The 12968-nt window shown below is 47.3% G+C and overlaps 1 protein-coding gene across 3 annotated transcripts in view; it reads right to left on the bottom strand.

The window, feature by feature from the left end:
- The window catches only part of HELZ (helicase with zinc finger), a 403350-nt gene that overhangs the window by 90299 nt on the left and 300083 nt on the right, over positions 1 to 12968 (bottom strand). For all 3 annotated transcript variants that reach the window (XM_063960827.1, XM_063960829.1, XM_063960828.1), the window contains exons 20-21: positions 1672 to 1855; positions 587 to 815 (exon numbers count right to left, since the gene is read on the bottom strand). In XM_063960827.1, the coding sequence (XP_063816897.1) occupies positions 587 to 815; positions 1672 to 1855 (413 nt within the window). The remainder of the gene's footprint in view (positions 1 to 586; positions 816 to 1671; positions 1856 to 12968) is intronic.

Below are 12968 nucleotides of genomic sequence, written 5' to 3'. Positions count from 1 at the left end.
CTATCCTGCACACTTCTTTCTGCAGCTGTCAGAACTGCAGCTTGTAATACAGAGTTTACATTTGTCTCTTGAAACATAATGAGTTTGCTGTGACACCCGGCAAGTGTCATCAAACACAGAAGATTATACGTGCAAACACAACAGCTAATGAGTTGGAGCAAAGCAGGAACTGCAGGCTATCCGTCTAATCATGCACTCCTGTGCTTTTACAGGCCTTTGAAGGCTAAAGCCTTTATTAACAAATGATTTGTTTACATTTCCCAGATCAGCCACATATTTTCTATTAAACTAACATTCGCTGGGTCCAATTAGCTTCCACTGGGAAATAAATACCTATCTCGGAAAACTATGCAGTTCTCTTTAACTAAAATAAAGTATACATTCAAACTTAAATTCATCTGGACAAAACCTACACAAACATGTTTTCTAACCATCGAAAGTGGACACACATTTTAATTAAACTAAAGCCAGCATTACTTCTTGTTCAGTAACAAAAGTGAAACAGACTAAATTATCAATACACCTGGCTCAATCTTGTGTTTTACACCATAGGAATGACAAATCATTGATAACTGAGATACTCTACCTGCATCTTCCAATAGAGCACAAGGCGATGGGGTCTCCAACCACAGCCACCAGTGACTGGGCCCGAGTAATGGCTGTGTTCAGGAGTTTATAATTGGACAGGAAGCCATAGTCCAAATCTTCGGTGGAATCTTCCAAGAGCTGCTCCTTGCGTTTGATTGGCGTCTGTTTGTGTTTGCATGTGTGTCTGGTCCGGACTGTGCTGAGGAACAGGACTCTGAACTGTTTCCCTGCAGACAGGAAATAATGAACCTGTGAACCAATACTCTAGCGTGGTTTCAGCCATTTCTACATTGCACCCTTAATCTATTAACATTCCTGGCCATTTTTAAGTCATCTTTTCATTACAACATTTCCTCTAACCAGTACTCTGAAGAAACCAATGTGATCCGGTCATGTGACCACCGCTCGGGATCCCGGCGGTCATCATGACGATGCTGAGATCCCGACCGCTTACCAGCCTGACAGTCGGCATGCCCACGACACCCATAGAGTGGGAATAGAACCTGTGGCGAGCGCAGGGAGCCCACAAGTGACTTTGTTGTGCTCGCCGATGCCCCCATCTTACCGCCAGCATTCGGTTGCCGGGATCTCGGTGTCGGTATGCTGACCACCGAGATCCTCTGCGCGTTCTCCCAGCCCTAACCCAAACAGACATAACATATCCTATATCCTGGTTCCAGTCATTTGCATGTTAAACCTACAAACATTTCCAATCCTTCTCTAGACATTTGAGAAAACTTAAGAAAACCACAATTCATCTCATGTAAATATTGGCAATTTAATTTACCCTGCCCCTTTTCTAGAAAATACTACTACTAATAATAATTAGGTAAATAAAGCTAGAATAAAAGTTTTAAGCAAAACATGCTGAAACTGGTGTTTGCATTAGTGGAGGTGTTACGGGAGGGAGGGATCTTCAGAATTTGTGCAGATTCAACATAAATTCCTAATTCCCAGAACGCCCTCGATGCCCCAAGGTTGCAGGATCTCCCAGTTGGATTAAACAGAGAGTAAATCACTCTCCATACTAAATGTTGATGCTTTCACATAACTCTCATGATAGACATAAGTAGTGAAACTTACCCTGGACATTCAGCACTCTTTCCACACTAACTTCTGACAAGCGCTTCTTGCGAAGCTCAGCTCGGATCCGGAACACCTGATCTGCATATGGGGTTACCACACCAATGCTACCATCATCTAGCTTGCCCCACGCCACTGGCCATTTACGCCTCAGCTCCTCAACGCGTTCTACCACTTCAAACACCTTTGGGAAGCAAGGAAGATGGACAGTGATTTAAGTTCCAACTAAGCATATTTTCTGAAACTCTTGCTGTAATGGTTATACAGAAGAGAAAGAAAATGATAAAACTTGTAGCTACATTCATGAGACTGGCAAGACCCATGTCTGAGATGCTTCATTCTGAACTTACTACATAATACAGAGGTTCCCAAATGCTGTCCTCAAGTCACCCCAACAGTCCAGGTTTTAGGGATATTCCTGCTGTACACAAAGTATAATCAAAGTGCCTGCCGTACCAATTAAGTCACCTGTGCTTAAACATGGATAGCCTTAAAACCTAGACTATCGGGGTGCCTTGAGTACCATGTTTGGGAACAAGCGACTTAATATAAATATGTAAAAAAGGGATATAAACATACACACAATAATTATAGTAAGGATTTAAGACCCACCGGCTAATAAAAGAAATTAGTTTTTCATGTGAAACGTTTACAGTGTCTAGGTACTTAAAATATACCAGTAGCCAAGAGTACAGCAGCTAGTTTGGAGGCAGAACCTCTATACATTAGCATGCAGTTTTTCAAGAGTAACCACTTAAAGCAGCCATTTCGGTGGAACCAGCAACTTTGTAGGTGATCGTATTAGCATTAGAACCCAGTGAGTGCAGTAGTAAAAATACCTATTTTCAGAGGAGAATCAAAACAAAATAAAAACAAAACACACACAAGTATACAAGTGATGCTGCACAAGGTAATAAGCACCAATATTTTTTGTATTTTTTTTTTCTAAAGTGTAATGCTGAGTGTGTAGACAGCTGCTTACAGGCCAAATTAAAATAAATCTTCCAGATACAATAGGTTACCATAAAAGGTCAGAAAATAGGATTTTAATACCTACCGGTAAATCCTTTTCTCTTAGTCCGTAGAGGATGCTGGGGATGCTTCAAGATCCATGGGGTATAGACGGGATCCGCAGGAGACATGGGCACACTATAAGACTTTGAATGGGTGTGAACTGGCTCCTCCATCTATGCCCCTCCTCCAGACTCCAGTTATAGGAACTGTGCCCAGGGAGATGGACATTCAGAGGAAAAGGATTTATTTAATTATTTTAAACTAAGGTGAGATACATACCAGCTCACACCTCCAACACGCCGTACAACATGGCATTCAACAGCAACGCATGCAACAGCATGACCAATAACAGTCCCATATTGACTGAACTCAACGCAACATGAGAGTAACTATAACCAAAATGCAGATACAGCCCGCACTGGGACAGGCGCCCAGCATTCTCTACGGACTTAGAGAAAAGAATTTACTGGTAGGTATTAAAATCCTATTTTCTCATACGTCCTAGAGGATGCTGGGGATGCTTCAAGAACCATGGGGTTTATACCAAAGCTCTAGAACGGGCAGGAGAGTGCGGATGACTCTGCAGCACCGATTGACCAAACAAGAGGTCTTCCTCAGCCACGGTATAAAACTTGTAAAACTTCGCAAAGGTGTTTCATCCCGACCAAGTAGCAGCTCGGCAAAGTTGTAACGCCGAGACTCCTCGGGCAGCCACCCAGGATGAGCCCACCTTTCTGGTAGAATGGGCTTTCACCGATTTCGCTAACGGCAATCCTGCCGTAGAATGAGCCTGCTGAATCGTATTACAAATCCAGCGCGCAATAGTCTGTTTAGAAGCAGGAGCCCCAATCTTGTTGGGAGCCCACAGGACAAACAAAGCCTCTGTTTTCCTAATCTGAGCCGTTCTGGCGACATAGATCTTCAAAGCCCTGACCACAACGAGAGACTTTGATTCCGCCAAGGCATCAGTAGCCACTGGCACCACAATAGGCTGGTTCACGTGAAATGATGAAACCACTTTCGGCAGAAATTGCTGACGAGTTCTCAACTCCGCTGTATCAGCATGGAAAATTAAATAGGGGCTTTTGTGAGACAAAGCCGCCAACTCAGACACTCGCCTTGCGGACGCTAAGGCCAACATGACTACTTTCCAAGTAAGGAATTTTAACTCAACCTTGCGCAAAGGTTCAAACCAATGCGATTGCAGGAACTGCAACACCACATTAAGATCCCATGGTGCCACAGGAGGCACAAATGGAGGTTGGATATGTAGCACGCCTTTCACAAAAGTCTGAACTTCTGGAAGGGAGGCCAATTCTTTCTGAAAAAAGATCGACAAGGCCGAAATCTGTACTTTGATGGAGCCTAACTTTAGGCCCGCATCCACACCTGCTTGTAGAAAATGGAGCAAACGCCCCAGGTGAAATTCCTCCGTAGGAGCCTTCTTGGATTCCCACCAAATGCTTTGCCGTTACTTCTTTTCTAGCCTGAAGAAGTGTGAGAATGACTTCACTGGGAATACCCTTTCGGGCTAGGATCTGGCGTTCAACCGCCACCGCGGTAAGTCTTGATACACGCACGGCCCCTGTTGCAACAGGTCCTCCCGAAGAGGAAGAGGCCAGGGATCTTCTATGAGCAACTCCTGAAGATCTGGATACCAGGGCCTTCTTGGCCAATCCGGAACAATGAGTATCGCCTGAACCCTTGTTCTTCTTATAATTTTTATCACCTTTGGAATGAGTGGAAGTGGAGAGAACACACATACCGACGGAAACACCCACAGTGTCACTAGGGTGTCCACCGCTATCGCTTGAGGGTCCCTTGACCTGGAACAATATCTCTGAAGTTTCTTGTTGAGGCGGGACGCCATCATGTCTACTTGAGGAACTCACCAACGACTTGTCACTTCTGCAAAGACCTCTCGATGAAGACCCCACTCTCCTGGATGGAGATCGTGTCTGCTTCCCAGTTGTCCACTCCTGGAATGAAGACTGCTGACAGAGCGCTGGCATGTCTTTCCGCCCAGCGAAGAATCTTTGTGGCCTCGGCCATCACCGCTCTGCTCCTTGTTCCGCCCTGACGGTTTACGTACGCCACTGCCGTCACGTTGTCTGACTGAATCAAGACAGGCAGACCTCGAAGATGATGTTCTGCTTGCAGGATGCCGTTGTAAATGGGCCTTAATTCCAGAATGTTTATGTGTAGACAAGCTTCCTGGCTTGACCACTTTCCCTGAAAGTTTCTTCCCTGTGTGACTGCTACCCAGCCTCGGAGGCTTGCATCTGTGGTCACCAGGATCCAATCCTGAATCCCGAACCTGCGTCCCTCCAGGAGGTGAGAACTGCGCAGCCACAACAGAAGGTTGATTCTGGTCCTGGGAGATAGAATTATTTTCCGGTGCATGTCCAGGGGAGACCCGGAACACTTGTCCAACAGGTCCCACTGAAACAGCCTGGCATGGAACCTGCCATACGGAATGGCCTCGTAGGCCGCCACCATCTTCCCCAGCAACCGAGTGCATTGAAGAACTGACACCTTTGTTGGTTTCAGAATCTGTTTTACCATGTTCTGTATTTCCAGAGCTTTTTCCACTGGTAGAAACACTCTCTGCAATTCTGTATCCAGAATCATACCCAGGAACGACAGCCGTGTCGTCGGATCCAACTGTGATTTTGGCAAATTTAAGAGCCAATCATGTTGTTGCAGAATCGTCAGTGAAAGGGCAACATTTTTCAGCAATTGCTCCTTGGATCTCGCCTTTATGAGATCGTCCAAGTACGGGATAATTGTGATTCCCTGCTTGCGAAGGAGAACCATCATTTCCGCCATTGCTTTGGTGAAAATCCTCTGAGCCGTGGACAGACCAAACGGCAACGTCTGAAATTGATAATGACAATCCTGAACAGCAAATCTCAGGTAAGAGAGGATATATGGGGACATGCAAGTAGGCATCCTTTATGTCAACCGACACCATAAAATCCCCCTTATCCAGACTGGAGATCACTGCTCGGAGAGATTCCATCTTGAATTGGAATTTTTTTAGAAAGAAATTGAGGGATTTTAAGTTCAGAATCGGTCTGACTGAGCCATCCGGCTTCGGGACCACGAACAGGCTCGAATAAAAGCCTTCCCCCTGTTGTGACGGGGGCACCGTGACAATTACTTGATTTTGACACAACTTTAGTATCGCAGCACAAACTACCTCCCTTTCTAGAAGAGAAGCTGGCAAGGACGATTTGAAAAATCGGTGAGGGGGGCACGTCTTTAAACTCCAATCTGTATCCTTGGGTTACAATTTCTACTACCCAAGGATCCAGGTCCGAGTGCACCCAGACCTGACTGAAGAGTTGGAGACGTGCCCCCACCAGTGCGGACTCCCGCAGAGGAGCCCCAGCGTCATGCAGTGGATTTGGTAGAAGCCGGAGAGGACTTCTGCTCTTGGGAACTTGCCACAGCCTGTGACCTTTTCCCCCTTCCTCTTCCCCTCGCAGCACTGACGGAGGACCCTCGTCCTTTTTTTAATTTATTGGGCTGAAAGGACTGCATCTGATAGTGAGGCGTTTTCTTCTGCTGTGCAGGAACATAAGGTAAAAATGACGACTTACCCACGGTAGCCGTAGACACCAGGTCAGTGAGGCCGTCACCAAACAAGACCCTATCGTTAAACGGTAGAGACTCCATCGCCTTCTTAGAGTCAGCATTCCATTGATGAATCCACAATGCTCTCCTGGCTGAGACAGCCATGGCATTGGCCCTTGATCCCAAAAGGCCAATATCCCTTACAGCTTCTTTTAAATATGCTGCAGCATCCCTAATATGACCCAGAGTCAAAAGCATGCTATCCCTGTCTAGGGTATCTATCTCAGATGACAAGTTATCTGCCCACTTTTCAATAGCGCTACTCACCCATGCCGAAGCAACGGCAGGCCTGAGTAGCGACCCTGTAGTGACATAAATGGATTTTAGTGTATTTTCCTGCTTACGATCCGCAGGATCTTTTAGGACTGCCGTGTCAGGAGACGGAAGCGCCACCTTTTTGGATAGACGCGATAAAGCTTTGTCTACCGTGGGGGTTGACTCCCACTGTTCCCTGTCCCCAAATGGAAACGGATATGCCACTGGAATTCTTTTGGGAACCTGTATCTTCTGGTCAGGATTTTCCCAAGCCTTTTCAAAAAGCGCATTCAGTTCATGAGAGGGAGGAAACGTTACCTCAGGTTTCTTTCCTTTATACATACAGACCCTTGTATCAGGGACAGCAGGGTCTTCTGTTATATGTAACACTTCTTTTATTGCCACAATCATGTACTGAATGCTCTTAGCCAGTTTTGGATTTAATCTGGCATCACTATAGTCGACACTGGAATCAGAGTCCGTGTCGGTATCTGTATCCGCTATCTGGGTAAATGCACGTTTCTGTGACCCCAAAGGGGTCTGAGCTTGTGATAAAGCATCCTCCATGGATTTCCTCCATGTCTGGTTCTTAGACTCAGATTTATCAAATCTCTTAGTCAACCGAGTCATATTTGCATTTAAAACACTCAACACATTCAACCAATCATCCGTCGGCGTTGCCGACACGGTCACTCAGTATTTTCTGTCCCCACTCCAGCCTCCTCCTGGGAAGAGCACTCAGCCTCAGACATGTCGACACACGCGTACCGACACCCACAACCACACTGGGGCTATAGGAGACAGACCCACAACAAAGCCTGTAAGAGAGAGACAGAGGGAGTTCTGCCAGCTCACAACCCAGCGCCTATCCCGGTACTGAAGCGAGTAAAAAGACTGCCCAGACCTGTTAACGCTTTATATATATATTGTATAACAATTAGCACCAAATCACTTGTGACCCCCCCGTTTTGCACCCTGTTACTCGTACAGCAGTGTGGAGGTCAGGGCCAGCGTCTCTGCAGCTTCTGTGAAGAGAAAATGGCGCTGGTCAGAGCTGTGTACGCTAAGCCCCGCCCACTACATGGCATGCTTCAGTCCCGCTTAAATTCATATTTATACTGGCGGGGTTCCCTTAACTAGTGCCTAGGCACTGTTTTTACTTCTGCCAGTGCTGTTTGAGGGTCCAATGCTGCCCAGGGTGCTCCCCCTGCGCCCTGCAGTGCCGTGTTGTGTGTGGGAGCACGCCGTCTTCTGCTGTCACTGAAGTCTTCTGATCTTCCTATAGTCACCCGGCTTCTGTCTTCTGGCTCTGTGAGGGGGGTGACGGCGCAGCTCCGGAAACAAGCAGCTAGGCGCACCAAGTGATCGAACCCTCTGGAGCTAATGGTGTCCAGTAGCCTAAGAAGCAGAGCCTTTGAACTCAGAGAAGTAGGTCTGCTTCTCTCCCCTAAGTCCCACGATGCAGGGAGCCTGTTGCCAGCAGGTCCCCCCGAAAATAATAAACCTAACAAAAGTATTTTTTCTGAGAAACTCTGGAGAGCTCCTCAGTGTGCATCCAGTCTCACTGGGCACAGAATCTAACTGGAGTCTGGAGGAGGGGCATAGAGGGAGGAGCCAGTTCACACCCATTCAAAGTCTTATAGTGTGCCCATGTCTCCTGCGGATCCCGTCTATACCCCATGGTTCTTGAAGCATCCTCTAGGACGTATGAGAAATACAGTATCATTTTTCAGAAACATTAACAATGTCATTAGTGCTCTGGTTCTAGAAAATGAAGATCGAGAGATCATTTTAATAAAAGGACAATAGTGATCACAGCTGATAAAATGTGGCCCAGGCACAAATAAGAAATAATGGTGAGTTGCCAGTGAAGGGATATCACTTAACAAGGAAGATTAAATCTACACAAAACAATTATGGTGATACTTGGCAGTGACATGAGAGAGACACTACCCCAGCTACACTTACTTGAGTAACCCCTGTGCCTTTCAGCTATGTGTCTAGAGCCAGCAAAATGACAGGAATCTAATTTAGACCATGATTAATATTGTACTGTAATACAGTCAGATATGCAACTCATCCTCTGAAAAAACTATTTATTTTTAACTGCACGCAGTTAATCAATGTCATAACTCAGTGGTTCTCAAACTGTGCGCAGTGGTACCCTGGGGTGCCTCAAGACACTTGCAGGGGTGCCCTGGGTTGGAGGTCCAGGACCAATTCAAATGATTTATGGTCAATGTAATAGGCAAAACCAGTGCAAATTGTGTCCCTCACCATAAAACAAACTAAGGATGGCATATAAAATAAGAATTTACTTACCGATAATTCTATTTCTCGTAGTCCGTAGTGGATGCTGGGGACTCCGTAAGGACCATGGGGAATAGCGGCTCCGCAGGAGACTGGGCACAAAAGTAAAGCTTTAGAACTACCTGGTGTGCACTGGCTCCTCCCCCTATGACCCTCCTCCAAGCCTCAGTTAGGATACTGTGCCCGGACGAGCGTACACAATAAGGAAGGATTTTGAATCCCGGGTAAGACTCATACCAGCCACACCAATCACACCATATAACTTGTGATCTAAACCCAGTTAACAGCATGATAACAGAGGAGCCTCTAGAAAAGATGGCTCACTACAGCAATAACCCGATTTTTTGGTAACAATAACTATGTACCAGTATTGCAGACAATCCGCACTTGGGATGGGCGCCCAGCATCCACTACGGACTACGAGAAATAGAATTATCGGTAAGTAAATTCTTATTTTCTCTGACGTCCTAGTGGATGCTGGGGACTCCGTAAGGACCATGGGGATTATACCAAAGCTCCCAAACGGGCGGGAGAGTGCGGATGACTCTGCAGCACCAAATGAGAGAACTCCAGGTCCTCCTCAGCCAGGGTATCAAATTTGTAGAATTTTACAAACGTATTTGCTCCTGACCAAGTAGCTGCTCGGCAAAGTTGTAAAGCCGAGACCCCTCGGGCAGCCGCCCAAGATGAGCCCACCTTCCTTGTGGAATGGGCTTTTACAGATTTTGGCTGTGGCAGGCCTGCCACAGAATGTGCAAGCTGAATTGTACTACAAATCCAACGAGCAATAGTCTGCTTAGAAGCAGGAGCACCCAGCTTGTTGGGTGCATACAGAATAAACAACGAGTCAGATTTTCTGACTCCAGCCTTCCTGGAAACCTATATTTCCAGGGCTCTGACAACGTCTAGCAACTTGGAGTCCTCCAAGTCCCTAGTAGCCGCAGGCACCACAATAGGTTGATTCAGGTGAAACGCTGAAAACCACCTTAGGGAGAAACTGAGGACAAGTCCTCAATTCCGCCCTGTCCGAATGGAAAATCAGATGAGGGCTTTTACAGGATAAAGCCGCCAATTCTGACACGCACCTGGCCCAGGCCAGGGCCAACAGCATGACCACTTTCCATGTGAAATATTTTAACTCCACATATTTAAGTGGTTCAAACCAATGTGACTTTTGGAACCCAAAAACTACATTTAGATCCCAAGGTGCCACTGAAGGCACAAAAGGAGGCTGTATATACAGTACCCCTTTCACAAACGTCTGAACTTCAGGGACTGAAGCTAGTTCTTTTTGGAAGAAAATTGACAGGGCCGAAATTTGAACCTTAATGGACCCCCATTTCAGGCCCATAGACACTCCTGTTTGCAGGAAATGTAGGAATCGACCTAGTTGAAAATTCCTCCGTCGGGGCCTTACTGGCCTCGCACCACGCAACATATTTTCGCCAAATGCGGTGATAATGTTTTGCGGTTATATCTTTCCTGGCTTTGATCAGGATAGGAATGACTTCATCCGGAATGCCTTTCTCCTTCAGGATCCGGCGTTCAACCGCCATGCCGTCAAACGCAGCCGCGGTAAGTCTTGGAACAGACAGGGTCCTTGCTGGAGCAGGTCCCTTCTTAGAGGCAGAGGCCACGGATCCTCCGTGAGCATCTCTTGAAGTTCCGGTTACCAAGTCCTTCTTGGCCAATCCGGAGCCACGAATATAGTGCTTACTCCTCTCCATCTTATAATTCTCAGTACCTTGGGTATGAGAGGCAGAGGAGGGAACACATACACTGACTGGTACACCAACTGTGTTACCAGAGCATCTACAGCTATTGCCTGAGGGTCCCTTGACCTGGCGCAATACTTGTCGAGTTTTATAAACATGTGGAAGACTTCTGGGTGAAGTCCACACTCTCCCGGGTGGAGGTCGTGTCTGCTGAGGAAGTCTGCTTCCCAGTTGTCCACTCCCGGAATGAATACTGCTGACAGTGCTATCACATGATTTTCCGCCCAGCGAAGAATCCTTGCAGCTTCTGCCATTGCCCTCCTGCTTCTTGTGTCACCCTGTCTGTTTACGTGGGTGACTGCCGTGATGTTGTCCGAATGGATCAACTCCAGGTGACCTTGAAGCAGAGGTCTTGCTGAGCTTAGAGCATTGTAAATGGCCCTTAGCTTCAGGAGATTTATGTGAAGTGATGTCTCCAGGCTTGACCATAAGCTCTGGAAATTCCTTCCCTGTGTGACTGCTCCCCAGCCTCGCAGGCTGGCATCCGTGGTCACCAGGACCCAGTCCTGAATGTGCGGCCCTCTAGAAGATGAGCACTCTGCAACCACCACAGGAGAGACACCCTTGTGCTTGGTGACAGGGTTATCCGCTGATGCATCTGAAGATGCGACCCGGACCATTTGTCCAGCAGGTCCCACTGGAAAGTTCTTGCGTGGAATCTGCCGAATGGGATTGCTTCGTAGGAAGCCACCATTTTTCCCAGAACCATTTCATTGATGTACTGAGACTTGGCTCGGTTATCGGAGGTTCCCGACTAGCTCGGATAACTCCCTGACTTTCTCCTCCGGGAGAAACACCTTTTTCTGGACTGTGTCCAGGATCATCCCTAGGAACAGAAGACGAGTCGTCGGAATCAGCTGCGATTTTGGAATATTGAGAATCCAATCGTGCTGCCGCAACACTACCTGAGATAGTGCTACACCGACCTCCAACTGTTCCCTGGATCTTACCCTTATCAGGGAATCGTCCAAGTAAGGGATAACTAAAATTCCCTTCCTTCGAAGGAGTATCATCATACGGCAGCGTCTGAAACTGATAGTGACAGTTCTGTACCATAAACCTGAGCTACCCTTGGTGAGAAGGGTAAATTGGGACATGAAGGTAAGCATCCTTGATGTCCCGAGACATCATGTAGTCCCCTTCTTCCAGGTTCGCAATCACTGCTCTGAGTGACTCAATCTTGAATTTGAACCTCCGTATGTAAGTGTTCAAGATTTTAGATTTAGAATCGGTCTCACCGAGCCGTCCGGCTTCGGTACCACAACAGTGTGGAATAATACCCCGTTCCCTGTTGCAGGAGGGGTACCTTGATTATCACCTGCTGGGAATACAGCTTGTGAATGGCTTCCAAAACTGCCTCCCTGTCAGAAGGAGACATCGGTAAAGCCGACTTTAGGAAACGGCGAGGGGGAGACGTCTCGAATTCCAATTTGTACCCCTGAGATATCACCTGAAGGATCCAGGGGTCTACTTGTGAGTGAGCCCACTGCGCGCTGAAATTCATTGAGACGGGCCCCCACCGTGCCTGATTCTGCTTGTAAAGCCCCAGCGTCATACTGAGGGCTTGGCAGAGGCGGGAGAGGGCTTCTGTTCCTGGGAACTGGCTGATTTCTGCAGCCTTTTTCCTCTCCCTCTGTCACGGGGCAGAAATGAGGAACCTTTTGCCCGCTTGCCCACGAAAAGACTGCGCCTGATAATACGGCGTCTTCTTATTTGAGAGGCGACCTGGGGTACAAACGTGGATTTCCCAGCTGTTGCCGTGGCCACCAGGTCTGAAAGACCGACCCCAAATAACTCCTCCCCTTAATAAGGCAATACTTCCAAATGCCGTTTGGAATCCGCATCACCTGACCACTGTCGTGTCCATAACCCTCTACTGGCAGAAATGGACAACGCACTTAGACTTGATGCCAGTCGGCAAATATTCCGCTGTGCATCACGCATATATAGAAATGCATCTTTTAAATGCTCTATAGGCAATAATATACTGTCCCTATCTAGGGTATCAATATTTTCAGTCAGGGAATCCGACCACGCCAACCCAGCACTGCACATCCAGGCTGAGGCGATTGCTGGTCGCAGTATAACACCAGTATGTGTGTAAATAAGAATTTACTTACCGATAATTCTATTTCTCGGAGTCCGTAGTGGATGCTGGGGTTCCTGAAAGGACCATGGGGAATAGCGGCTCCGCAGGAGACAGGAGACAGGGCACAAAAAGTAAAGCTTTTCCAGATCAGGTGGTGTGCACTGGCTCCTCCCCCTATGACCCTCCTCCAGACTCCAGTTAGGTACTGTGCCCGG

This window comes from Pseudophryne corroboree, chromosome 3 (assembly GCF_028390025.1).
Source record: "Pseudophryne corroboree isolate aPseCor3 chromosome 3, aPseCor3.hap2, whole genome shotgun sequence".
Lineage (NCBI taxonomy): Eukaryota > Metazoa > Chordata > Amphibia > Anura > Myobatrachidae > Pseudophryne > Pseudophryne corroboree.
This window is presented reverse-complemented; position numbering and strand designations above follow the sequence as displayed.